The 26,265-nt window shown below is 50.8% G+C and overlaps 11 protein-coding genes across 11 annotated transcripts; 6 read left to right on the plus strand and 5 right to left on the minus strand.

Annotated features, from left to right (window-relative positions):
• Positions 1-122: 122 nt before the first annotated feature.
• JCM6883_000393 (uncharacterized protein) lies at positions 123-906 on the minus strand (the record flags this gene model as incomplete). The annotated part of the gene is made up of 3 exons (XM_076631055.1): positions 123-324; positions 450-467; positions 551-906. 3 exons carry the CDS (start codon positions 904-906, stop codon positions 123-125), a joined length of 576 nt encoding a protein of 191 aa, XP_076488923.1.
• A 1,122-nt stretch (positions 907-2,028) lies between these two features.
• On the minus strand, positions 2,029-3,182 carry TMA19 (Tma19p; the record flags this gene model as incomplete). The annotated part of the gene is made up of 4 exons (XM_076631056.1): positions 2,029-2,176; positions 2,327-2,552; positions 2,794-2,869; positions 3,126-3,182. 4 exons carry the CDS (start codon positions 3,180-3,182, stop codon positions 2,029-2,031), a joined length of 507 nt encoding a protein of 168 aa, XP_076488924.1.
• A 358-nt stretch (positions 3,183-3,540) lies between these two features.
• JCM6883_000395 (uncharacterized protein) lies at positions 3,541-5,338 on the plus strand (the record flags this gene model as incomplete). Its single annotated transcript, XM_076631057.1, has 2 exons — positions 3,541-3,720; positions 3,797-5,338. 2 exons carry the CDS (start codon positions 3,541-3,543, stop codon positions 5,336-5,338), a joined length of 1,722 nt encoding a protein of 573 aa, XP_076488925.1.
• Positions 5,339-5,757: 419 nt separating this feature from the next.
• On the plus strand, positions 5,758-7,934 carry JCM6883_000396 (ubiquitin carboxyl-terminal hydrolase; the record flags this gene model as incomplete). Its single annotated transcript, XM_076631058.1, has 5 exons — positions 5,758-6,097; positions 6,156-6,220; positions 6,286-6,846; positions 6,925-7,314; positions 7,380-7,934. The coding sequence occupies 5 exons, from the start codon at positions 5,758-5,760 to the stop codon at positions 7,932-7,934; spliced, it is 1,911 nt and encodes a 636-aa protein (XP_076488926.1).
• A 254-nt stretch (positions 7,935-8,188) lies between these two features.
• On the minus strand, positions 8,189-9,277 carry JCM6883_000397 (ribonuclease III domain-containing protein; the record flags this gene model as incomplete). Its single annotated transcript, XM_076631059.1, has 3 exons — positions 8,189-8,421; positions 8,487-8,808; positions 8,870-9,277. The coding sequence occupies 3 exons, from the start codon at positions 9,275-9,277 to the stop codon at positions 8,189-8,191; spliced, it is 963 nt and encodes a 320-aa protein (XP_076488927.1).
• A 2,886-nt stretch (positions 9,278-12,163) lies between these two features.
• On the plus strand, positions 12,164-15,597 carry JCM6883_000398 (uncharacterized protein; the record flags this gene model as incomplete). The annotated part of the gene is made up of 14 exons (XM_076631060.1): positions 12,164-12,628; positions 12,741-12,866; positions 12,932-12,985; positions 13,051-13,285; positions 13,352-13,460; positions 13,524-13,589; positions 13,649-13,742; positions 13,811-13,994; positions 14,054-14,635; positions 14,700-15,017; positions 15,080-15,142; positions 15,201-15,244; positions 15,302-15,508; positions 15,577-15,597. The coding sequence occupies 14 exons, from the start codon at positions 12,164-12,166 to the stop codon at positions 15,595-15,597; spliced, it is 2,568 nt and encodes an 855-aa protein (XP_076488928.1).
• A 175-nt stretch (positions 15,598-15,772) lies between these two features.
• Positions 15,773-19,555, minus strand: JCM6883_000399 (uncharacterized protein; the record flags this gene model as incomplete). Its single annotated transcript, XM_076631061.1, has 10 exons — positions 15,773-16,175; positions 16,236-16,782; positions 16,840-17,053; positions 17,120-17,364; positions 17,432-18,402; positions 18,501-19,108; positions 19,178-19,194; positions 19,263-19,278; positions 19,358-19,424; positions 19,518-19,555. The coding sequence occupies 10 exons, from the start codon at positions 19,553-19,555 to the stop codon at positions 15,773-15,775; spliced, it is 3,126 nt and encodes a 1,041-aa protein (XP_076488929.1).
• A 1,056-nt stretch (positions 19,556-20,611) lies between these two features.
• JCM6883_000400 (Rab family GTPase) lies at positions 20,612-21,551 on the plus strand (the record flags this gene model as incomplete). Its single annotated transcript, XM_076631062.1, has 4 exons — positions 20,612-20,629; positions 20,704-20,800; positions 20,933-21,324; positions 21,399-21,551. 4 exons carry the CDS (start codon positions 20,612-20,614, stop codon positions 21,549-21,551), a joined length of 660 nt encoding a protein of 219 aa, XP_076488930.1.
• A 1,063-nt stretch (positions 21,552-22,614) lies between these two features.
• Positions 22,615-23,296, plus strand: JCM6883_000401 (uncharacterized protein; the record flags this gene model as incomplete). The annotated part of the gene is made up of 2 exons (XM_076631063.1): positions 22,615-23,149; positions 23,220-23,296. The coding sequence occupies 2 exons, from the start codon at positions 22,615-22,617 to the stop codon at positions 23,294-23,296; spliced, it is 612 nt and encodes a 203-aa protein (XP_076488931.1).
• Positions 23,297-23,510: 214 nt separating this feature from the next.
• Positions 23,511-24,736, minus strand: JCM6883_000402 (uncharacterized protein; the record flags this gene model as incomplete). Its single annotated transcript, XM_076631064.1, has 4 exons — positions 23,511-23,782; positions 23,840-24,137; positions 24,207-24,220; positions 24,289-24,736. The coding sequence occupies 4 exons, from the start codon at positions 24,734-24,736 to the stop codon at positions 23,511-23,513; spliced, it is 1,032 nt and encodes a 343-aa protein (XP_076488932.1).
• Positions 24,737-24,825: 89 nt separating this feature from the next.
• JCM6883_000403 (exosome complex component RRP43) lies at positions 24,826-26,259 on the plus strand (the record flags this gene model as incomplete). The annotated part of the gene is made up of 6 exons (XM_076631065.1): positions 24,826-25,018; positions 25,205-25,324; positions 25,418-25,523; positions 25,605-25,747; positions 25,830-25,962; positions 26,031-26,259. The coding sequence occupies 6 exons, from the start codon at positions 24,826-24,828 to the stop codon at positions 26,257-26,259; spliced, it is 924 nt and encodes a 307-aa protein (XP_076488933.1).
• Positions 26,260-26,265: the final 6 nt, after the last annotated feature.

Below are 26,265 nucleotides of genomic sequence, written 5' to 3' on the forward strand. Positions count from 1 at the left end.
CGAGGCGTCGTAGAGATTGATAGAGAGATCGATAAAGAGGGAGGTCGTGTTCGAGAGAATACAATGAGCGTTCATGCCTCAGAACGGGCTGATCAAGTTCTCGAAATCGCTGTTGAGCGGTTTCATCCTTTCCAGCCTCTCGTGATCTGCTCCATAACATCGTCTTCTGTCTCTGGACGATCACGAATATCGTCGTCGACGCCGATCTCGACTCGAGGTCCTCCATTCAGCGCCTCCTCCTCCTCTTTCGCTCGCTGAATTTCTTCCTCTTCGGCTGCGATTGTGGCTTTAATTGATCTCCAGTCCGAGTGTAGGTCTCTCCATCTGTTGCGGACAAGCGAGAGCGGGTTGTTAGCGTTCATTCGTGCGATTCAAGGCATTCTTGCGGCATCTTCGCAGAAGCAAGCTCGTTCCACCGTTCCGGGTGGTAGAGGGAGACAGTCACTTACGTTTTCTCTTCCTCCCACCTGTGGTTGAGTAGCCCGATAACACGGAGGCGAGAAATGATCAGCCCCGAAACTCTGTCGCGAAGAGGTTCGAATGCACTCACCAAACAGTCGTGACGCATTCGAGGCCACACGCTTCTCCACAACACTCGTCTGGTGTCGGCTCCCTCGGCGGAGTGTCTTTGATCGCTTCCTGTCTGATCTTCCGCAACCTTTCGGGAGAGTGCTTGTTCCGCTCGACTAGCTTGCGATAGAAGGCTGAGACTGTCGCGAGGTCTTCCAATGAGGGTAATGACGAGTCTGGTGATGTTGTCGAGTCTGCTGCCTGATGTTGACGAGGTTGAGAGGTCGAAAGAGATGAAGGTTCTTCCGGCGAGTGAGGCGGAGTCGAGGGAGTCGAAGAGGGTACGGAGGAGGTTCCGAGAGCACCACTCAAGCTACTGTAGATGCTCGAGAACATCGTCGAGAGAGGGGAGTGCGGAGGGAGAAGGAACGAGGTGATTTCGAGCAAGTGAAGATCTCGTAATCGTCGAGGCTGGCAAGGTGAGCTGTACTCAGATCATGCCGGGATAGCTGGCGGTGAAGGGTTGTGCCAGGTGAACAGGAGGAACAAAAGAGCGATGCTCGAGCTTTGAATTCTCCGAATCTTTCGAGGTTTCTCTCGTCGCAAACTTTTTGGTCCATGCTTACTTTTGCACACACCAGGGAGACTGCAGAGAGAGACTTGAGCCCATGATCAACAGCCAATTTGATTTGATTGTTTCTCTTTCTGTGATTTTGCGATCTCGCAGCTCGCATGCAATTTTTGCTCTGACTTGCTTCTCCCTTCTGCTGGCAAATGTTGATACCGAGCCATGAGAGGTAGAGATGTGAGCTCAAAGGTCTCTGAGACTGACTCATGAGTAGCGCTGACATCAGCTGAACAAGCAGGGCAAAAGGAGAAAAAAAGAGGTCAAGGTTCACTCTGCTTGAGAGCAAATCACCAATGCTTAGAAATCTGTGTCATGCCACACACACACATGTGGCAAGGAGGCCGTGCGCAGAGAGCTTGCTGCTCTCAGGTTTGAAGCAGTGATCTAATTTCTGCAGAAAGGTAAGTGGAAATGAGTTTTCTCTTCAAACGGCCACGGTTAATGTTCCTGAAGCTTTGTTGCATCACTCAAATGCTACACCAAATGGACTACAAGCTTTGTCTTTAAATGCCTCTGTGTGTCCTTGAAGCAATGAATGATCGGACGAGACGGAGGCGGAGATGAGATGGGACAGGGAAGAGGTGTATGGTTCATGACTCTACCGGTGAGCAAGGACATTGGCAGACAAAGCTTGCAGTCCAGCCGGTGTAGTAGCGGAGGGTGAAACTCACCAAGAAACAAAAACGACAAGTCAAGTCTCGCTTGCGAAAGATGAAGGAACGGTCTAAAAGAGACTGGTTTACCAGAGTAAGGGGCACAGCGAGGGGGTGAGAATGAGAGGAGTACAGACACAGGGGAGAGGAATGGGGAAAGAAGCACGGCGGGACCCAAAAAGATGAAAAAGTAGAGAAAAAGGCTGAAAAGTGTAGTTTTTCAAGTTCTGAGCTCGTTTAGAGCTTCATCTCCTTGAGACCATGCTTCCAGAAGGAGAGATATGGGGTCACTCCATCTGACCTAAAGTTGAGGAGCGCTACCATTCCTTCAGGGAGCATCGAATCACCAATGTAGAATTGGTAGTCCTTGAAGTTACCGACAACCCTGACAGAAAGGAAGTTGAGAGCGCAAGAGGAGTACGAGACGGGGTGTCGACGTAGCGTAGAAGGGGGAAGAGGAAGGGAGTAGAAGGCAAGGAGCGGAACAAAGAGAGGTCAGCGTCCGTTCCAAAATCTCGGGGGATAGACGACTCACTTCTTGGCGAAAGTCTGAGCACCCTTCTCGAAGGCCTCAACTTCAGCATCCCTTCCGGTCTCTTGGAGCTTAGCCTTGACGGCCTTCATGTAACCCTTGAGGTAGGTGAGGTACGACTTCTTGTCGAATTGGGTTTCGGTGAGACGGAAAGAGTGGATAATGTTGTTGACCAATTGTTCTCCCTCGGCGAGTTCCTCGGGGGCTTCCTCAGCGGAGGCGTTGGCACCTGAACGAGAGTCGGAGCGATAGAGGGATCGGAAAAGGAAAGGAATCGGAGAAATCGAGGCAGTTTGAAGAGTGGATCGAAGAGTGGGTGGGAACGGATGGGCAGAGGTAGTCGAAGTAAGATAGAAGAATTGACCGAGTCGAAAAAGGAGAGTTAATGTCGAAGGAAGGAGGTCGAAAGAAGGAAAACAAAACTCGAGAAATCAGCTCATTCAATCATGGGAGAAGCATTCAGAGCTTACCGATATCGACATCGCCCTCCTTGATGGTGATCATGTGGCAGTCAGCCTCGTAGATAACACCGTCGACTTCCTTGAGCTGTTTGAGAGCGAACGAACGAAAGTCAGTTTCTACACGTGTTTGGGTCCAATTCTGGTTCGTTCAACTCTACTGCTCGAATCAAACACTGCCTCTATCCTTCCAGATCTTCCGTGTACGCTGAGCCCAGAAGCACAGCGCCAATCTTCCAGTTCCTCGAACCCCAAAATACACCTTCACAAGATTCGCTCTCCCAACCCTTTCCCTCACTCTGTAGCTCTGAAACCACCACCCATTCCAAAATAAGTGAACGTACGTCGTAGGCACTGGAGATGAGCTCGTCGCCGGTGAAGATATCGGTGTAAAGAAGCATCTTGCAAAAAAGGTGAAAAACGCTAGTTGAAGGGGAACACCAGTCAGAACGCGAGAGGAGTCAGTTTCTGGCACGCGAAACATGTTACGGCGTTTAAGAACTCACGGGAAGGTAGGTTTGACTTGGTGTGAGTGAGGAAAGGGATCAAAAGGCTGTTGGAAAAGATTTTCGTTCAAGTTCCCTCCTCCAACTTCCCCAGACCAGTTTCAAGATCGCCCTTCACTCGTTCACCGTATACGCATTTACCATTCAATAGCACGCAGCAACCAAGCTCGCCCTTATCCTTCGCCGCCGTCGACTCTCACTCTCTTGTCGATCCCACGCGACTCTCGAACAAACAACCCTCTCTCTACCCGCGATGGGTATCCCTTCACCAACCTACTACGATCAACTCCTCCTAACAAAATGCAAACTCCTGCTTCAAGCCGCTCTCGCGAATCCGAAACGAAGAGGTGGAACTTTCAGTTTCGAAGAATTCGTCGTTGGACTAGATGAACGAGATGAAGGGACTATCAGGACTTTCGAGATCTTGTTACAAGTGAGTTCAACTGGCGTGTTGGTCGACTGGTTCGAGTTGTGTGTTGAGACCCCTTTGTTTTCCTTTTGCCGAGTAGGAAACTGCCGTGAGACGACCTCGCAAGACTGCGACTGCGAATGCAACGACTGCTGTAGGATCAACCTCAACAGAAACTGCGGCAGACAACACGAACTCGAGTCGACCTACACGAAGACGTCGAGTCGAGATGATTCCCCTCCCTCCGAATTATGGTCGAGTCATGAGCGATTCCGAGACTTCAGATAGTTCAGACTCTGGGACGAACGACGAAATAACGCTACGACAAGGAGGAGGAGGAGAAGGAGGAACTCATACAGCGACGATTGCACGAATTATCCAAAACGCACGAAATACTTCTTCGAGGCAACAACCAGGAGGAGGAGGAGGAGGAGATGATCGTGACGCGAGAGCTGTAGCAGCACGTGAGGGTCGTGAAGCGAGGCGAGCTGAGTGGATGAGAGAAAGAAGGACGAATGCGAATCAACCAGTAGGAATTCCGATCGGCCGAATGGTCACCACGACGACGACGAGCACGAACGCAGCTCAAGGAGGAGGAGGTACACCGAGTGAAAGGTTGAGGGAATACGAACGAGGGTCTCTATTCGGATTCAACGACGAACCTCCCCTTTCTGTATCCGAACTACTCAACCGCGCGCCCGAGATCGAGGACCCTCCCGAAATTCCTCAAGATCTCGTCACGCTCGTGACGACTTCGAATTCTCCATCTGATTTACCCACGTTCGAAGAACTATGGAATATCGTTACCGAATCGAACGATGAACCTTTCCCATCAGAATCCATCAATTCCTTCGATTCCTTCTTGAACCGACTCAATGCGACAACCGCCCTCTCCTCCTCCTCCTCCTCAACAGCGGGTACTTCGACTCTGTTGAACGCGAGGGATATGAATGGGTTATTGGCGGAATTGACCTTGAGGGACGTTTCGATTCCGATTCGAGTTTTGAACGCGATCCAGAGGAGGAGGACCAACGATACCCTCGCCGCTGCGAGAGCGGCAATGGAAATGCAACTTGAAGAAGAATCTGCGTCGCCGCTACGAGAAGGGATTTGGAGAGTTGAAGTCGGACCCGCAGACGAGATCAATGATGTAGCAGATGGGAATGGCGGAATCGTTTCGTTCGCAGATTGGGCTAGGAGGAGAAGAGCGCTCACGAGGGAAAGGGAAGAAGAAGGAGCGACGCCCTCTGTGAACGTAGAAGAAGGAGGAGGAGGAGGAGGAGTCTCGACATCGATGAATTCAACGACTTCCGCTTCGAACCAGGAAACCCCTCAAAGCGCTACGACTCCAGCGACTTCCTCAGCGCCTTCTCCCGTCGCCATTCCTTCCTGTCCCGCTCAACCGGATCGTCCTCTCACTTCGGCAGATCGAGCAATCGCCGCGATGAGGCAACAAAGAGAAATCGCTCCTCTTCGATCTTCGACTTCTTCCTCGACTGCTCCTGGAGGATCAACACCAACAGAAGCGACTGGAGCGACCGAGACGAGCCAGTTGGAGGAACGATTGCGACGAGTTCGACAGACAGCTTGGGTTGAAAGGGTGATTGCGAGAGGGGAACGACTTCTCGCTGAATCGAATTAGGGTCGCTCGGCGTACCAGGGGATTGATTTTGGGGCAGAAACATGAGTCGAGGTGGAGGAGTCGAAAAATCGCGCCCGATGGCTTTACGAAACGTCGGACTTCGCTACAGCTTCGACACGTTTACACAGTCTCTCCGTCGTCTCAACAGCGCTCTCTTATCCTCGATTGTGCCGCCCCGTTCCTCGAAGATCATTCGTTATCAGTCGAGTTTTGTGTTTTGAACTTGTTTTTACTTCTGAGTCGTTCGCTCCTTGTTCGTTGTTTTCTTGATTTCGTAGCTTTGTTACTATGTGACATGTCTCTCTTTCGCAACCTGCCTAGATTTCGTGCTCCCTCTGCTGAAGAGACTTCGCTTGCGAAACGAATCTGACTTTCTTCGCCTTTTACCTCACCCGCTTCTCGCCAACAATGATGCGAGTATGAGTTCCAACTATCACTACAATTCTCAATACAAATATCATACGACCCACGAACCCTCGTACTCTCCTCCGACTCTTTCGCTCGTCTCATCTCTCATCGGCTACCTCCTCCTCTTCCTCGTCGTTTACCTCTTGACGTTCGGTAATAACTCTTACAAGAACCTCAAGGAACTCGTTCAGATGTCGATCAATTCGTTACTGAGTGGAAAAGCGTTCGGAAAGAATACATCATCACTCGATTGGAGCTCGAGTGGAGTGAATGCAAAAGGCAAGGGAGTGAATGGGATCAGGAGGAGATATGTAGATACGCAGGAAGGTAGGGAGGCTTGGGAGAGCGGTAGTGAGTACTCTGCTCCAATTCTCTTTCCGACGAAGTTGGCTCATTCTCTTCGCGGCAGAATTGCACTTTCCTGGACTATTGAACGCCGCAGGAAACTTGTGCTTCCTCAATGCTACCCTACAAGTAAGCGAGAACCTCTCGAATTGAGCGATTCCGACAAAACTGATTATCATTTCCGTTTCCTATAGTCTATGGCTTCACTCCCCTCCCTGATCACCTACCTCGACTCCCTCCTAACTCTCTCCGAATCCTTCTCCTCCCCGTTCGCTCTACCCATCACTTCCGCCCTGTACTCGACTTTAACAGCGCTGAACACTCCCTCGACTTCTTCTCGTCCTCCACCTCTCCGTCCCCTCTTACTCGCCAGCGCGCTCGCCGATTCTAGTGAGAGTAGGAGAAGATTACTAGGGAGCAGTGAACAGCAAGATGCGCACGAATTATGGGGCATGATAAGAGACGCTGTCGAAGAAGAATCGATCAAACTTTCTCGATTCTATCAATACGAACAACATCTCAAGCTCGGAAGTGGATTAAACGAGGTGATAACGTTGAAGAAGGATGGATTCGAATTGGGAATCGAAGGGATTCAGGGAGGGAAAGGGAAGAAGAGAAGAGAGATGACGATGACGATGAAGAATGATCCGTGGTTTTGGTTGCGGAGTCAGAGGATAAAATGCATGAATTGTGGATATGTGAGGGATACGAGACATGAAGGGGAAGAACTATTGATGCTCAACGTACCGCCTGTCGTGAGTGATTTTCATCGAATATCGAATGAAAACCTCTTTCATTCGAGCTAACTCTGTCTCGTTCGCCTTCGCTTGTAGTCGAGTTGCTCGATTCATGATCTACTACAAGAATATACGAAACCCGACCTACTGAGCGACTACGCCTGTCGGAAATGTTCAATGTCTGCGACTCTCGAGAAATACAAATCGCAAAGAGATCGTCTCGCAGGCCTCATTCCACCGCCTTCTTCCTCCACTCCACCTTCGGCCAACTCGTTCGATCTACCAGCAGCGAAGACGACGAAGGAAGATACAAAAATGACGACTTCGAGGAAAGACAGAAAGAGGAAAGTTGGGAAATTGGTCGATCGAATACAGGAAACCGTCGATGCGGGAGATTACGAGAAACCGTTAGAGAGTGAATCGGGAGGAGCGATCAAGATGGAGAAAGTTGGAACGGCAGCAGGGAAAAGTGTCAATATTGCGAGAGTAAGTTTCCGCATACTCTTCATCTTCGTGCGGAAGGCGAGCTGACAGATTTGAGGTCTCTGCAGACACCGGAGATCCTCCTGATCCACCTGAATCGATCAACGCACTACGGTTATTCAGGACCGATCAAGAACTCGTGTCAAGTCACGTTTCCCGAATACCTCGACCTCTCCCCTTTCTGCGATCATCCCACTCCTCTCCCAACTTCTTCCTCTGCTTCCTCGACTCGAGATCTCTATCGATTGAGCTCAATGGTCGTTCACTACGGTTCCCATTCATTCGGTCATTACGTCGCATTTCGACGTCGACCAACTCCTCCACCTCAACTCTCAAACTCGACAGGAACGAACGGGAGGTTACCGGAATGGTATCGAATTTCAGATGAAACGGTCGATGTCTCGACGATCGAGGAAGCGAGGAGGAATAATCCTTTCTTGTTGTTCTACGAGAGGGTCGTCGATGTTCCTCCTTTGGCTGGAACGCGGGAGGAAGCGGGAGAAGGAGCGGGGTTGAAGGAGGGGATGGTGAGACCGAGAGTGATTGAGAGTTGGAGAGTACGGTCGAGTGCGAATGGGGTAGGAGGGGAAAAGATTGATTCGGAGAGTGTAGAGAAAGAGTAGAAGAGAAACCTTTGAGCGAGAAATGAGCAGCGTTTCAGATTCGATGACGGAGGAGTTTACAATTCCCTGCCTCTTAGCGAGTATCTTTTCTTTCGGCTTTGTCGACACTGAGCGAAAGAGAGAAGAGTTGGTCTGGTCTGTGGGCGTTATCGAAAGGATTACCATTGTCAAAGTACAAAAAGAAGGAATATCTGATTTCATATGAAACGAAAAAGCAAAGGAGGAAGACAAGGAGAGAGAAGAACAGGGTGAGATCAGTGGCGGGTGTCTCGCTCGTCGTCGAGAGTTTTGACATTGTTGAACGCTGCGACGAAGGTCGCTTCGCGCTTCCCAACCGCATGTCCACACGATCGGAATAATCCGTCCTGATAGATCGAACAATGCCATCCCTTCTTCGGATCGAAGGTATCGTAGATAGCGTCGAAGTGATGGGGGACACTGGTGACGCGAACGTCACATCGGGGACACGTCCATTGTGAACCTCGATCTACGAGGGACCGAGGAGAAATCAGTGATGTCCCGATGTGATAGGACGCTTACAAACTCCCTCACCTTCGCCGATAGATGGTGCCGGTTTGCGAGCCAAACGCGTCAGTTCGAGTTCCATCTTTCTCTGTTCCATCTCAGTTGCGGTCCTTTCGAGCGTAGGCCATACTTCGAAAGAGTAGACTTGTTCGAGCCACTCGTGGACATGGGTAGGGTTCATTGTAGCATCTTTGCTGAGACCTCCGACATGAGCTTCGAAAAGGTCCGCGGCGAGTTTCTGACCCGACGCAGTTTGGTCGCCGATGTTGTGAAGCAAGCGCTGGGGAAGTCCGTATGCGAGCGAGAGATGAGAGAGAGTGTCGTTACTGAGGAGACGTTTGCGAATATCCTGGAGAATCGAAATTCGTCAGAATAATCGAAAGTGGAAGTGAAAGTCTCGGAGAACTTACGGACAACGGCCCAGAGGTCATCGCTGGGAACTTGCAACACAATATCTGAGTAATCGAACTGTAGAGAATAGCGTCCCCAATGGTTTCGAGCACCTCGTAAGACTGACACTCGTGGGCGTAGCGATTCCACACCTCTTCGTGCTGCTGCGACCAGCTACTGTCGCCGGAACCCGATCCATCCGAATCCGAACCTCCCAAATCGATCTCGAGTCTGTACGAGGGATGTCGGACCGCCTGTCTTGCCAGTGATGGAGTCGGGATCTCGAGGAGCGGTGGGAGCTTGTCTTTGTCGAACGAAAGTAAGGGATCGTTCCAGATATAGGAATGTCCCTCTTTGACAGTATTGTGAGGACAGTAGTTCGTAATGGCACCCCGGCCGAACTTGCGCGAGTGAGAACCAGCCGGCATGACGAATCGATGAGGAGAAGGACGTGTGATCGGCGCAGATGCGCAAGTGACGGTAGGGTTGATGCAGGAGCGTGGTTTATGCCCGTGATGTCAGAGTCGCAGCGCGGAAGAGAGCCAGGGAGGAGTCTCTACTCGAGTCCAGAGCAGGAGATGCGATCGTGGCAGAAGGTTCGTGCGGACTCACTGAGTAGCGATTTCGTCCCCTCTCAGATTCCCGTCACCAGTCCTCCGACCCTCGCTAGCTACTTCGTTGATCGCTCAGAGAGGAGTGTCGAAGAAGATTCGAAGTTGTAGATGAAGAGAGTTGAGTGACGAAACAGAGGAGTTCAAGCCGCTCGAGAGCGTAACGAGTGTAGGTATGAGTCTGAGGTGTGTTGTGAGTGTTTCTCCGTGCTACAGAGGGGCTCGGCGGTGTTAAGTGAGTGGATGCAGGAAAAGAGTTGCAGACGTCCCTCGAGTCCCTCCTTCTCTCTCCTACCACTTCACGACAATATCAAGCTTGCTACACACCTACTGCTCGGGAGAAGATCCGCCTACGACAGCTTGCAGCGCCCGTGAAATCGCTCTACATCTGTTCTTCCTCTTCTCCTCGTTCAATGGCGGGTTTTCCCCTTGTTCCCCCGAATGTCTCCTTGACATGGTCGGTAAATCTTCTCCTTTGGCGTGGTGGTCTTCGAGCAACAATCGCGCCATATCTCAAAGGCAATCTGGCGGCTTGCAACGGTACGACTCGCTTCTGCTCTTGCTCTGATGAGACGGTGATCATGGACTCGAGCAGACGCAGATCCAGGTTATCGCTCTTAATAGAGAGAGTGATCTTCCAGCGAACAAGGAGGTACTGATTGAGGAGGAGTTTGAACGAAAACACAACTGCTAAAATGTCGAATGGATAAGCTCGATACAGAAATACATCTCTCCTGCAGTCAGAGGTCCGTTGAGTACCACGACCCTCATACCCTACGTGATGACGGGGCTCACAGCTCGACGAAATCGGGTGATTGCGCACAAAAAATGGAAAATTTGAAAACGTTCGCCAACACTTCGATTCCTGTTTTGCATCCTCCCACCCTCTCTCATCAAACAGGCCATTTGTCCGAGTGGTCTAAGGAGTTAGACGATGAAGCCAGCCGTGGAACAGCAGCATGAGTGTTCTGGGACCGGAAGAAGGCTACCGTGTAAAAGCCGTGCGAGACAATGTCCAAGCAAGGTGACTTGACTGAGCCTGACTTGCTAGTGGCTTGGCCTAGGTATCCTCTGGCTAGTAGTAGCTCCCTCTGAAGTGAAGGACTCTCAATGACTCTGGAGCTGGAGGCAGAACTAGAGAGGCGAAAGTGAAAAGGTGAAAACTTGAGAGAAAAGCTCGATACAAGCATACACCTCTCCTGCAGTCAGAGGTCCGTTGAGTACCACGACCCTCATACCCTACGTGATGACGGGGCTCACAGCTCGACGAAATCGGGTGATTGCGCACAAAAAATGGAAAATTTGAAAACGTTCGCCAACACTTCGGTTCCTGTTTTGCATCCTCCCACCCTCTCTCATCAAACAGGCCATTTGTCCGAGTGGTCTAAGGAGTTAGACGATGAAGCCAGCCGTGGAACAGCAGCATGAGTGTTCTGGGACCGGAAGAAGGCTACCGTGTAAAAGCCGTGCGAGACAATGTCCAAGCAAGGTGACTTGACTGAGCCTGACTTGCTAGTGGCTTGGCCTAGGTATCCTCTGGCTAGTAGTAGCTCCCTCTGGAGTGAAGGACTCTCAATGACTCTGGAGCTGGAGGCAGAACTAGAGAGGCGAAAGTGAAAAGGTGAAAACTTGAGAGAAAAGCTCGATACAAGCATACACCTCTCCTGCAGTCAGAGGTCCGTTGAGTACCACGACCCTCATACCCTACGTGATGACGGGGCTCACAGCTCGACGAAATCGGGTGATTGCGCACAAAAAATGGAAAATTTGAAAACGTTCGCCAACACTTCGGTTTCTGTTTTGCATCCTCCCACCCTCTCTCATCGAACAGGCCATTTGTCCGAGTGGTTAAGGAGTTAGACTTGAATAACCAGCCGTGTAACAGTAGTTGTTAGCCTATCTAATACGCTTTGCGTGCGCGAGTTCAAATCTCGCAGTGGCCTTCCTCTTTTGCCCCTTTTGCCGGCGAGAGGTACCCTCCCCGCCCCTCGGTCCCGCCACGTACAATGCAGTACGCAGGTTCCACTCGTTACTCCGACCCCCCTCCTAAGGACAGAAGATGTCTGGCTCTCGCCTCTGGCGTCCACTGCCTGTACCGGCACACGAAGGCTGCGTCTTGTGCAGTGCCGGAATTACCCTGATATGTACAAGAAGAGTCGAATCACCAAAATCATTCCGATCAATATCTTGCGAAACCTGGCCGGAGAGCATCCTGTTGCTCACCCAGCTCCTCCTGCCCGGCCGAGCAAGGTTCATAGCGTAGCACAAAAGCGTAGAAAACCAGAGAAGCACCATACGAGACCGAAGAAGCTCGGCGCGAGATTGCGCCCGAGCTCATATTACCTCCGCGGAATTTGGGAATTTATCGCTCTTCTCGCATGCTTCCACGTTTCCATTACGGACCGAGTATACTCGATGTCGCTTACAGGACCTTACCCCCGTGGCTATACCACCTTTGGAGCATAAGGAGCTGAAATGAACAAATATAAATCCAAGTAATTCGTCTCAATAGTACTGCGCTTTGCTGCTATCGTCACCGTACCTCTCTATGTCATCCTGATGTATCAGGAGCGCTGGAACTGCAAGCAAGGAGAAAGAGAAATGTCTGACGTGTTGCGCTCTTTCTTTCGTTGCGCCGACTCGCGACACGTCCCCCCTCAACCTCGACCTGCGACAAGTGAGACAGCGTTAGGTTCGACCTCTATGACCTTCCGTCGACCAACGAGTCCCTCTACCCTCTCCCCATTGAATCTTCGCGCAGGAGTCGCTTCCTCTCGTTCTCGCAGTCCTTCACCACCCTCTCCCTCCTCGGATCCTTACGCGCCTAGACCTCAAGGATTACCACTGTATTCGGCACCGCGTTCGAACTCGCACAATAAGCAAACGTCAGACGCAGGAATGGAAGTCGTCGATAGTTCAACAGCGAGACGGAGAGGCACGGGCGGAGTGACGAACCTATCAAGCACAGAGAATGATGTTACAGACTCGGAAGACGACAAAGACAAAGGAGAAAAGGAAGCGTTGTGGCCGACGAGCGGGATCGGGATGGAAGGGAGAATACCGGAGACTCGTAAGGAGTTCCTCGCGAATGGAGGAAACGCACAGAACGGAACGAGGACTACGAACAAATGGGATAAACTTATCAAAGAACCGAGCAAGGTCACTTGGGTGAGTTTTCACTTTCTCTCTTGCAAGGCGGTGCTCTCCTTCGGTAGAAGCGCATACGCGTTCGCTTGGAGATCGCACGAAGCAACACCTGTCTGACACTCGTACATTACAGGGAGCCGTATTGCGGGAAGTTTTAGCAGATTTGAGAGCACAAATTCCTTTGATCATCTACACAATTCTCGCTCTCTTCACTCGACTGTATCGAATCGGAGCGAATAACACGGTAGTCTGGGACGAGGTGAGTACAAAGTACTGTAGCTGTAGTGTACACGAGCATCCGACTGACAAATCAGTATTTCGCAGGCTCATTTCGGAAAATTCGGAGCGTATTACCTCAACCGAACATTCTTCTTCGATGTGAGCTCACAGCCTCTCCACACATTCTCACTACGGCATCACTGACTCCCCCGCCGTGAGCTAAGGTGCACCCTCCGTTGGGAAAGATGTTGGTCGGACTTTCAGGAGCGATCGCAGGATTCGATGGATCTTTCGATTTCCCTTCGGGTGCCGTTTACCCAGACCACGTACCGTTCAGGGCGATGAGGATCATGCTCGCCCTCCCCGGAATCGCCATGGTCCCTCTCGCATGGGGAACCGCTGTCGAGTTGAGAATGAGTAAATGGGGTAGACATATCGTTACTCTCATGGTCTTATGCGGTTTGTCCTCGTCTGCCCTCGTTGAGAGTCCAGCAAACAGAACTGATGCTGTTGAGCGCGAACTAGATATCGCTTGGCTCGTCATTTCTCGATTCATTCTTCTCGATTCGATGCTGCTGTTTTTCACTTTCACGACCGTCTACTTCCTCGCCTGCTTCAACAACCAGCAGAGAAGGTGAGCTATCGTCTCGCAGTGCGTGTCCATCCGGGACAGAGCTAACCACCATCTTTCGCTCAGACCTTTCGAGGAGGAATGGTGGATCTTCCTCACATTGACCGGTATCTCGATCGGCTGCGTCGCATCGTGAGTCTCTACCGACCCTCTTCACTCCCCGCTCATGCTGATGAAATGCGTCGCCGTAGAGTGAAATGGGTTGGACTCTTCGTCACCGCTCTCGTCGGAATTTACACGATCGAGGATCTCTGGAACAAGTTTGGTGACCTCCGAATGGGCTTCGTCCGTCCCTTTCGCTCTCGCTAACTTCACACGACCTTTCATACTGACCCATTCACTGTCGTTCGCAGCGCACTTACGTTCGTCACTGGATCGCTCGAATTCTCTGCCTGATCGTCATTCCGTTCTGCGTCTACGCTCTCACCTTCAAGCTTCACTTCCTCATTCTCAATCATTCCGGACCCGGTGACTCTCAGATGAGTAGTTTGTTCCAAGCTCATTTGAGAGGAAATGATTTCGCTCAGAACCCTCTCGGTCCGTCTCTTTCCCGCCTGCCCTCTTTCGCTGCGGTCGACTTACACTCTGATGTATAGAACCCGCTTTCGGCTCTCGCTTGACGTTGAAGAATATGGGATATGGAGGAGGATTGCTCCATTCTCACGTTCAGACCTACCCCGTCGGTTCTCAACAACAACAAGTCACCTGCTACCACTACAAGGACGAGAACAACGAGTGGACCGTCACTCCAACCTGGGAAGCAGATCCGATCGACCCGAACGGAGATCTCGTCTACCTTCGACACGGCGACACTCTTCGACTCGTTCACTCTTCGACCGGTCGCAATTTACACTCTCATTCGATCGCAGCTCCCGTTACGAAACTCGCAAACGAAGTATCTTGCTACGGAAACGCTACGGTCGGAGATTCAAACGATTACTGGTCCGTCGAAGTCGTCGATGACTTCCTCCGAGGAGCGCGAAACAAATTCGATCGGATTCATTCACTCTCGACGAGGTTGAGATTCAGACATCTCAACAGTGGATGTTACTTGAGGGCGGCGAACGCTGTTCTACCGCAATGGGGATTCAAGCAAGTCGAGGTTAGCTGCGACAAGGAGAACAATCCGAAAGATGAACACACTTACTGGAACATTGAATCTCACTGGAACGATCGACGTACGCTCTCCCTCATTCAGTCTCCTGCAGCGAGTAACCGCTAACCTCGACCTTCCCGCGATAGTACCCTCCGGTAACCAAAAACTCTATCGCTCTCCTTTCCTTCGTGATTTCTGGCATCTCAACGTCGCCATGATGACCTCGAACAACGCTCTCGTACCCGACGCCGACAAAGAAGACACGATCGCTTCGGAACCCTTCGATTGGCCCTTCCTCTGGAACGGAATGAGGATGAACGGCTGGCAAGATTTCGGAATCAAGTATTACCTCGTCGGGAACGCGATCGTGTGGTGGATGGGTAGCGCGAGCTTGATCATTTGGGTCTTCACTCTCATGTGGCATCTGATGAGGTTCCAACGAAAAATCAACGATTTCGCTCCTGGTCAGTCGATCTCGCATTTCGGTCATTTATGGAGACTGACTCCCTGTTGATGTTCACGTTAGGCGAATGGAATCACTTCTTGTATCTATCGAAGATTGCTTTCGGAGGCTGGGCTTTCCATTATCGTGAGTTCTCCTGTTCTGTTTGATTCTACTCCTCAAGCTCACGAGTGATTTCTCGCAGTTCCTTTCCTGATCATGGGTCGAGTTACCTATCTTCATCACTATGTGCGTATCCCGAACCCACTCTTACAAAGCAGAGACTGATATATTTCTCGATTCCAGTTGCCGACTCTTTGGTTTTCAGTTTTGATGGTCGGAGTTCTCCTCGATCATTTCTTCTTCAAATCTCGCCGATTCACAGACCGCACGAAAGTCGGAATCTTTGCGATCGTCGCGGGTAGTATCGTTGGAACTTTCTGGTTCTTCAAAATGTGCGCTTGGGGTATCGAGGGTCCTGCGAAAGACCTCGTTGGAAGGAAATGGAGACAGGTGAATCTCCATTCATTTTCTCAAACTGGTTGTGCTGAGATTGACGACACTGGTTCGATCGTTCGCAGAGCTGGAATCTCTACGACTAGACATACTACGACAAAAACCCTCACGCTCTCGCAGTTATCCGTATCTTTCCTTGTTATTCGTTCACTCGCAATTTTCATACCCTCACGACCAATACGACGAAATGATTCTTTGCCCGAGAGAGGGATTGCAAGCTCAACAACAAGGGACGAAAGAAAACGGGACGAGAGTGAAATTCTATCTTGCTCCTCCCCCGACCCTGCCGAGGACTCCTCTCGCGAATTCTCCAACACCTTCTACCGTTCGCTCCAATCCCAATCCACCACTCGTCCTTCTCCTCATCATTCCGCTCGAGTTCGGAGCTTGTTGAATCGCAAACAACTGAACTGGAACGACTTCCCTCAGGAAATCCAGATGTGACAAGTAGATTTTCCCATACAGAGTCGATGCGAGCCAAGTTTGCAATGGCGGAGAGAGGAGGAACCTTCGAGGTTTCGGAGGAGTCGGACAAGGAGGGAGAAAGGGAAGGATTTGAGGTGAAGAGGAAAGGATCACGTCGAGAGCGGTTGTTCGAGTTGGACAGTCTGAGATTTGGGGTAGAAGTTCGGAAATGAGGATCAAGATTGGATCGAGAGGGAGACTAGACAGTCGAGGTTTTAGTCGAGAGCAATAGAGAAAAGCGAAAAGATGGTTCACTCACCCTTCTCGCCAACTCGAGACCCATGATTCAGTCGGAACGAAGCCGTTCTTCCCTACGAATTGACCTTCTTCCGACGTCGTGGTGGTCATGACTGATTCGTTCAGACTCAATTCAGACATATTGAATGTTCCCAGCGTCGAGCTCAAACTCCTTTCTCTCCTTTTCCCTGCCGCTTTCTCAGACACTTGAACCTCTTCTTCTAGCGTCCCGAAAGAACTGTTTCGAGATCTTGCAGGGCTTAGCGGTCCTCCCGAAGTCACTGATGAGACGCTCAATCTAGGCGAGGCTGAAGGCATTGTCGAGATTCGTGAGGGACTCGTCGTCGTGCTTACTTCCCCTTCTTTTACCGATTCGAGATTCGACGAGGACTGTTGCAATTGTTTCTTCCTGCGTTCAGCTCGGAGTCGACGAGCTTCTGAGACTCCCAACTCGAGGGTGAATTGCGATAGCAGCTCGAAACGTTTGTGAGTTTGCAGGAGAGCGTAAACGAATCGAGAGTTGAGCGAAAGGTTGTGGTAAAGGATGTTGTTGAACGTTTCGAGGAGATCTATGTCGATTCACAAGTCAGCGCGAAAGTCAATGGGAAGAATGGGAGACGATTCACAGTAAATCAAACGAGGATTTCCCTCCTCCATGAGTACCCACGAAGGAGCTGAGAAAGCTAGCCAGATCCTGACGAGTCGAGTACTCGCATCGCCGCTGAGTTCAACGATGTAAGGCGAGAGGTTGTCGATCGAAAGAATGATTGAAGGGTACAAAGTCGAGAGTCTTCCGGATTTGTTCGTCGAGGGGGATAGAATGAGGGAATGAGCGCTAGTCTGTTCGATCAAATGACATGATCAGAGACTGTCCAGCAAGATTGAAAGGAAGGAGGAGAAGCGCACGATAAGGAACTCGATCAAAGTGACGGTAGAAGACCCATCTTCTCCACCTCCTCCGATTCCGTGGCTCGCACACTGCCTTCTGACTAGTTCCCTCAATTTTCTATTCGACGAGCCTTGCTCAATCGGATTGTTCAAGACTTGTTTGAGCGAGATTGAATGTTGATCGGAAGTCGAAGCCAAAATCGCCGTTTCCGCCGTCAACGTTTGAATCAAGAACGAGCTCAATCGAACCAATCCGATTTGTGCTGAGAGAAACAAATCATTTCAAGTCAGTGCTCAGACTGCAGAGAGATGACGCGATGCCGAACTCACTTTCATCTCCTCTCCATTCATTCCTCACAATCTCCAACAACGCGACCACTTCTCCCCATTTCCCACTCCCGCCATCTCCCTTCTCCCTAATTAACCACTGACAGAACTTCTTGTTCTTCTCAACCAACCTCCACAGGACGGTCAAAGCTTCAGTCGTCCATCCTGACGATTTCAATTTCCCTCCGTTACCTCCTCCGATGTCTGGGTTGTTGAGAGAGTCGAGAGGATTCTTGAGTATCGAGAATGGGATCGGAATCGGTAAGAAGGAAGACGAAGGAGGGAGGAGAGCGTTGTAGATGTGTGATAAGAGTCCCGATAAGAGGAAATCGAAATCCTCCTTTCGGTGCAGTTTCGACAAGTAGAACTCGAACAAGTTGATCTCCTTCGCCGCTGCTGTAGCTGAGTCGTCGCTCGTCAAAGCGTGATCGATCAAAACGTTCCCCAAGAATTGTAAACAATTCCCAACCAACAAATCTCTCACGTCCTCCCCCCCTCCTCCTCCTCCAAGACCACTTGTTGACGACCCGTTGACTCCGACAGTTCCGAGCGCGACATCTTGAGTTCGTTTCGCTGCTTCCGCTGCGAGTCTCGCCGCACTAGCTCTGAATCCCCCTCCAATTCCTTCGTCCGTACCTCCTCCTCCTGACGATGAGGCTGTCGAGTTTTTCGAATCGTCCCGACCGGCGGCACAAGCAGTATTGATCAAACTGCATAACAAGCATAAAATCACATTCTTTTCGTTCCCTTCTCCACGTTGACCGGTTGATGAGCTGTTCTTCAGAGCTTGACCGGTTACGAGTGATTGTCGGAACTGATTTGGGATTGAAGGGTAGAGATGAGGAGGAGTCAAGAGGGATGGGAGCGAAATTAGGAGAGTTAGGAGTCGGAGGATTTCGAAACGGTTCGAGAGGAGATAGTTAGGAGTTGAGGGAGATGGGGTGGAAGGGAAGGGGGATGCGATACCGGGTTCCCTGAGAGCGAAAGACACGAGAAGCGAGACGGACCAGTCAGTTTTGCCCGAAGAGACGGCTGAGACAGAGAGAGACGGCAATCAGGAGAGGGGGCGCACCAGATCGAATAGGTCACGAGAGAGTCATTTGAGGATCCCAAGTCGGGAGAGAGGGTTAATCCGGGCACGAATAACAGATTGATCAAACTCGCAATCAATCGTTCGGCGAGACAAGGTGATTCTTCGTATCCCTCCTCCTCCCGGGTAGATTCTTGAGCGCGAGCAGGTGTCGAAGTCGATGCAGCCGCATTCGTCAGAGGATCTCGTTCGTCGTCTTCCTCATCTTCGTCCTCTAAAACGAATTGACCTTGTTCCTCCTCTTCCGGTTCCTTCTGCCCACTTTCAGTACTACTCTGTTTCCTCCTCTGTACTGGCGTTCTCTGTTTCTTCCAGAACAATTCCTCCTCAACCTGATCCGTTCCTCCATTCCTCGGTCCCAACAACAGCGGGATCAACCTCGTCAGAACCCTAACACAGTTCAACACTTCCTTGTTCCATCCGTCTCTTCTAGCACTCGTTGACGTTCCTTTGAGGGATCGGAAGAGATGGTTCGTCGTGAACGAGAGGAGGGAGATTAGGTTTTGTGGGTTTTGTTCCAGAGTTTTGAGCAGGATTGAGGTCGGGAGGAGGTAGATCACATCAGAGGGGGAGTCGAGCAGCGTAAGGTACTGCAAACCGATTCATGATTCAGTGTTATCCGACTCAAGCTCGCGGGAGTAGGGAGGAGGGAGTTTTACTTGATTCCAGTACGGATCTGCGAGAAAACAAGATCAGCATATCAGCTTGAAAGAATGCAAGTCCTGGAACAGGGAAGCGACTCACCGTCTAGCGGAATCGTCTAGAGTCCGAACGAGCAGGAAGAGGGAGAATGAGAACGAAGTTGCGTTTGCGAACGACGAGAGTCGAAACGTGCTCACCCTTGAGCGTGCCAGTAGATCCGCCCCTTGTCCCGGTTTCCTGAATTCCAACTTGGGATCTTGTCCGCTACATACAGAAGGAACAGAGAGTGGAGAGTCAGCAAGGAGAGGGTAGGTGGGGTATCGTCAAAAGAAAGAAGAGAGGAGAGGAGGGACTCACAATAACTTGTTACCTATTTGTGTAGACCATCCTAGCATCTCTAGCTTCCTTCTCTGGGTTGCGAATAGTCGAAAGTGAGTCGAGAGAGAACTTGAATTATTGACGAATAGAAACGCTCTCTCTCTTCTCTCACTCCATCCTCTAATTCCTTAAAAATGTCGTGGCGCGGAACCCTTACGTGAGTCTCCATGAGCTATCTCTACCGTCTCCGAGACGCGCGGGGTCGATACTGACGGACTTGTCTTCCTCAATTCATCTCTCTCACCAATCCTTGATCTACCACTCTTCGACACATCTCTGAACCCTTGCCGGCCATCTATATCACCTCGAATAACTTCAAATGTTTCATCATCGCCGCTGAATCGCCCTCGGAACTACTTCATCTCGACTCCTCAACAACTCGTCAAACCCTCATCTCTCGGCTCCCACACCCATACTACGCACTCAACTCTGCACGCAAATACACCACTCGCGATGACTGAACAAACGTGACGACGTCCAGCTTCAACAAGTACATCCAAGTCGCCGCTCGCGCTACCCGTCAAGCCCTCAAGGAGGAACAACGAGTAGCCGCCGAGAAGCGTGGTGTCGTTACCCTCAAATACCAAAAATGGGAAGCTGGAAAGCCCTCGACTGCTGTAAGTATTCTCTTCGTAACTCGTCGTCGTGAGTTGAGAGGGAAACTGAACGATCAAGAAATCTTTCGATTTTCTTGTGTATAGGAGTGGATCGTTCCCCCTACGGAAGCTCAACACTAAGGTAGCAGATAGGATGGGAGTGTAGAGCGTAGGAGATGGGAGGATTATAGATCGGGAGGGTTAGTAAAATGAGAAATGGTTATCGAAAGTTTCGAATAAACGCATGTTTAGTGTTTAATTTCCTGAGAGAGCTCTGTCTGCATTCTAGCGAGAGTCCTACGCAACCGGGTCTGAGATTTTGTGATTTACTCTGCAGAGAGGCGAGTTCGGGTCAACTTTGAAACTTTCAACCTTGCTCCACAACGCTTCACCGCATTTCGCCCGCAACCTCTCATATACAGGTCATCCAACCAGCGACGAATCTACAGTACAGCAGCCCGACCTCTTAGCTTCTTGATGGCGGATTGGCAATACGTTCGTCATTTCCTTTCCTCCCCTCCCGCCTCTTCATCAAACAGCGTTCACCTCTCGCTCGTTACGATGCACAGATCCAGAAACAAATATTATTGGGAGATGCAGCAACGGGGAAATCGAGTCTGCTGGTTAGATTGACTGATAAACGGTTCCTCGAACATTCCGAGCCGAGTGAGTTGGCTCTCTTCGCTGTGAGGCTCTCGAGAGCGTAGATGCTGTGGGTTGCGCAGCCCATGGCCCTCCCCGGAGCCGTAGAGGAAGTTCTCGAAATTCACAGCTGACTCGTTCGCTCATTCTCGACAGCTATCGGAGTTGAATTCGGTTCCCGCAACGTCGAAAACGAAGACGGCACACGAATCAAGACCCAAATCTGGGACACAGCGGGTCAAGAATCCTTCCGCGCGATCACTCGATCCTACTACCGAGGAGCCGGAGGAGCATTACTCTGTTTCTCGTTGACTTCGCATCAGAGTTTCCACAACTTGAAATCGTGGTTGAATGATCTGAGAAGTTGGGGGGAAGAAGATCTACTGATCTTGGTCGTGGGGAATAAAGGGGACGTGAAGGAGGGAGAGGAGAATGCGAGTGGAGAGAAGAGGGAAGTTACGAGAGAAGAAGCGGAGGAGTTTGTTAGACAGGAAGGATTGGCAGGATATGTCGAGTGTAGTGCAAAGAATGGGGAAGGTGTAGACGAGGCGAGAAATCTCTCTTTCATCGATTTTTCGAAATCTCCACTAAACTGACTTTTTGCTTCACTCGACTGGAAAAGGCTTTCAACACTCTCACACGGTTGGTACACGAGATTCAGCAGAAGAACCTCAAAGCGAAAGCGGCATCTAACAAGGCGAACAGGAATTCGATAATCCCTTCCTCACTTGATATTCGATCCAGTGCGAACGGCGGCAAAGGAGGATGTTGCTGAGTGCAACGATTACTGTGAAGGAGGGCGTGCCTTGGGTATATGGATTTGCTCTACATGTTGTCATTCTCGCCAGCTCGTCGTGTTGTAACTTTACTCTTGGTGAGACGATTTTCGATGTTCGATTTTGCTCAACTCGTTTCTGCTCAGATGAGCTGACTATGTCGATGCCTTACTCCCTCACAGCTTTTTGTGCACTAAAATGTGATCAACCTGCCCATGTAACCCATCAGCCACGTCCTTGTCGCCTTTCGACGTCTCTTTCACTCCGCCGAAAAGACATCCTCTCGCTTCCGACAACTCGCGAGGCCTCTTGCATTCGACGATCGTCTGCCTCCACCTCGTCGGTCTATTGAGGCTCGGTAAGTCGCAGCTTGCTCGACTTCGCAGGGTTTACTTTCCCTTTGTTCTGACCCTCGCAAGTGATTCGTGTCCTGGCGTCGTCGAAAGCTCCCCAATCACTCCGGAACCTTTCCTGCTCCAACTCGAGCAGACCGACGAAGCCGCTGCCCCTTGGCTTCTGCCAGCGACGACGAAAGCGTGACTTCTCACCATCGTCACCTCGCGTCGCGCTGACCTCCCTTTGTCGACAAACTTTCATCCTTGCCCATTGTTCTCGCTTCGACGACAGATCGATCGCTCTCGTCTCGTGGAAAAACTAGGTAGGATCCGGCCCTGCGCTGACACGCGAGAAGTTTTCGACGAAACGAGTAACCTTATTTCAGGTTTTCGCTTGCGGAAGTTCGGCTGGTTCGGTACGATCAATTTCTCTCTCTTCTTCCTCGATTTTGTCCTCGTCTCGATTGGGTGGTCTTTGGAAGGAAGAACAAAGAGAAGGAGAACACGAGGGAAGATTCCAGCGAAAGTAGAAACCCGGATCAAGGCTCATTCTTCGACTTTTCTCTCCTCCTCACACTCGCGCCTCTCCTCTAGTCGGCCCCTTTTCGACGACCGGATCTCTCGTACATCGACAGTCTCACTCGTCGCGCTCGGATCTTCCCTCCCTCGTCCTTCGCCCTTCAACTCCCTCATCCTCGCGCTCAGACTCTCGTCAAGACCCTCCAACATGACGACTCAGTACCTCGACGTCCCTCCTCTTCTTCTCCCCTCCTCCTCACAAATCTCCCCTCGTTCCCGCTCACGGACTCTCTCAAACTCCTCCTCTGCCTCGCCTCGTAAAGCCCCTCCGAAACCTCTCGACCTCTCTCCCGTCCCGTTTCCTTCCTCCTCCTCCTCATCCTCGAAGCCACCTCGATCAAACCCACCTCCTTACTGCGCATCTCCTCCTCTCGTTACTCCCTCGAATTTTCTCCCCCTCTCGTCTTCTCCGACTGAATCCTCGCCTGCTTCTTCGCCTCCCCTCATATCGCCTACTTCTCCAACAATGTCGGATAAAGACGAGATCAAGCCGACGGAGGACGAAGAGGTCTACCCGCATTGTTTAGCGACCCCGACTCAAACGAGTCACTTTGTTCTACTGAGTGATCTATTCGAGACTGGTTTTGAGGAGAAGTTCAATGCTAGTAGCGTGAAAATAGCGAATGGAGCTGGATTGGAGTCGAAAGGAGGGTTGGAAAAGCACAAGAAGGGGAGTGAGCTCGGTGAGTCCTTTCAAGCTTCTCCTTGATCTTTCGGTATCGCGTAGCTAATGTCGTTGCTTCGTGGCTGTAGGCGGCGAGAGGACGCAAGAGCAAGGCGCAGGCAGTAGATGGTTGAGCTGCTTTGCTTGCTGTCATGTCGATTCTTAGAAACCATTCTCTGGCGCTTGCAGCTGTCCCCTCTCAATTGTTGCATGTAGCTCTTTCTAGGGTTTTGGGCGATGTCTATCTGTTGTTCTCCTCTTAACGTCTAGTAGTAGTCAAGTTGTAGCGAATCCTGCATTGACAAGGTATTTTGATAACGGTACAATCAACAAACGAGAAGTGAAAAGCTGTCAGATCATACAGAAGGAGAACATCGGTCTCAAGACGAGGACGAAGAGGCGACCGGTCCAGCGGCGACGGCAGTTGAACTCGAGGAGAAATGAGCAGGTGGAATAGGGAGAGAAAAGTCCAAGTCTGGTTCTTCCTCTCCCGCAGCTTCGCCATTCTGCTCGAGCCCCGCGGAGCTACCGTCAGCGCCGACTTGTAAACTCGATGGTACGTCGACCTCAAAGGGAGTAGGAGGAGAGTGTTGGGAGATTTCGATTCGAGGAGGTTGAATCGCATCTTCGACCAAAAGTTTCGTCAACATGCCTTGGAACGAGTGTTTTGTCAGCATCAGTGATCAAAGGAATCGTGGACATAACTCACCTAGAGCTACCAGAGCGGTCGAATCGAACTTCTTCTCAACATTGTTCCAAACTCCTCTCCTCTCGCCTGCTCCTCTCGCTTGTATTCGATTCTCTTTCGCTCGATTCCACTGCCCGTTGGACAAGCCCGGTTGAACCAAGATTTCTTCTTCTTGCTTATTGAGAGCGGCTGAGAGCTGATTGAAGTGAGCCAGGAGGTGGGAAGGAAGCAAAGGAGTGTCCATCGTGAGAGGTGGAAGGAGGGAATTGGTCGAAGCGAAGAGCTGGGAAGCTTGGAGATGAAGGGAAGATAGCAATGACTACCCGGTGCGAGAGCTAGAGTCAGTCTTCTGAACGGGAGTCCGACAGAAACAGAAAACGAAACCTACTGCCGACGGGAAATCTAGCCACATGAACGCTGCGAATGAGTCCAGTTGCGGCATACACCCCTACGAAGGAACTGTGACTCACTTGACGGTACGTCTATTCGAGGCGCCTCCCTAACGAGTCGAGGCAGGTCGCCTTTCGATTTCTTGTGTTTTCCGGTCTTCTTTCGTGGCACTCCCGATTCTCGATCAGTCTTCTCATCGTCTCCCCCTTCAGCTCCAGTACTCGACCATCCTCTCGCGCTTCTCTTCCTCCCTCGCTTGCTGCTACCTCCCTCTGAATCTGAAGCTTCTCCTCCCTGCTGACGCGTGCGCCATCCTTGTTTCCTCATCGCCAATAGCTCTTTTCCCTTTTGTTCATTCAGAGCTTGTCTGAGGATGTAATCTACCGGTCCTTGTTGAACTAGTTGAGAGAGTCGTAAAGTTGATTCACGTTCGCCGACATGCGCATTCGAGGGATCATATTGAGAAGTGACCGGCGGCGGGATCGGCAGAGAGGTATAGATCGATGGGAACTCGAACCCTTTGTTCATTCTGAGCGACGAGTGGGTGGGATGAGCGAAAGAGAGATGGAAATCTGAGAACTTTCTCTTCTCCTTCGCCTACATCATCAATCCGAGCAATGGCTGCCGCAACAGCATCAGAAGCAGATTCGACACCGATTCCGACAGCGAGCTCGACCCTGACACCAGCTCTCTTTAAACGGTTACATCCTCAGCCTTACCTCTCTAAATTCCTCGACGAACGAGTCAGGCCAGATGGAAGACCTTTAGGGACTGGAAAGGATGTGTGGAGAGATGCTAGCGTCAATCTAGGTCAGTTCGTGTTCTTTCTCGAGTTGGGAAAGTTGTCGAGAGATGAAGCACCTCTCCAGGCGTCTCTTAACGGTGCCCTGGCTGTCTCAAGCTTCAAGAGTAGACGTCTGGGCGAGATAGCCTGTCTCGGGATCCGTCTGTACCTGATCAGACTGCTGACTCGAAGTTTTCGCTGAATTTCCGCAGGTTCTGTTTCGACTGCACCTTCTTCCGCTCTCGTACGATTAGGGAAGACAACAGTGGTGTGCGGTATCACTCTCGAGATCGCTCCTACCGATATTTCGACTCCCTATCAAGGGTTCATCGGTAATTTTTCATTTTCTTCTCGCAAAGTCGGGATTCTCGAATCGTTCCGTCTCCTTGTTCTGTGTAAGCTAACTCAACCAGTACCGCTTGTAGTCCCAAATATTGATATGAGCCCGCTATGCTCGCCGTTGTTCCGACCCGGGCCCCCGTCGGACGAATCGCAGGTCCTTTCGTCTCGTCTCAAAGATATCCTTATTTCGTATGTCAGGAGTTCCCTCGCTCTGGTCGTTGCTGTTTCACTCACATATACGGACGTTGTCTACTCGTGCTATTCGACCAGATCGAACTTGGTTTCACTCGAATCGTTATGTATCGAACCCGGGAAATCGGCATTCGTTCTCTACCTCGACTTGGTTTGTCTGAACTACGACGGAGGAGTACTCGACGCTGCATTACTAGCATGTGTAGGAGCGCTCAAATCTCGTACGTTATTCGCAAAGATTTCGCTCGCAAGGTAATGAAGCTGATCATCGCAAACTCTCCACGAATCTTCTGCTCTCGATAGTGAATCTGCCACAGGCTGAATTCGATGTCGATTCTGGAGAGACGATCTGCGAACCTATCTCGGCAGAGTTTCCCGGAAGACGGATACAACTCGAATCTCAACCTTGTGCAATTTCTTTCGGTTACTTCAACGGGTGACTCTCGACAGCTCTTCCCTTCGGTCGTGACTCAGTGCTGACCTTTGATATGGAATCGGTGACAGACATCTCCTACCAGATCCGACACTCTTCGAATCTCAATTATCGACTTCCCAGATCACTATCGTTCTAGATGCGACAAGAACAACAAGAACGAAGCAGAAGGGCGATCAAGAGCTGTTAGGCGTATATCAAGCAGGTGCACCGATGAGTGGAGGAAAGGGGAGAGAGGTGTTAAAGACTTGTATAGAGATGGCGAAACAGAGAGCGGAGGAGTTGAGCAGTTTACTGTAGAGATGC

This window comes from Sporobolomyces salmoneus (genome assembly GCF_050403485.1).
Source record: "Sporobolomyces salmoneus JCM6883 DNA, S_salmoneus_JCM6883_v1_ctg14, whole genome shotgun sequence".
Taxonomy (NCBI): Eukaryota; Fungi; Basidiomycota; class Microbotryomycetes; order Sporidiobolales; family Sporidiobolaceae; genus Sporobolomyces; species Sporobolomyces salmoneus.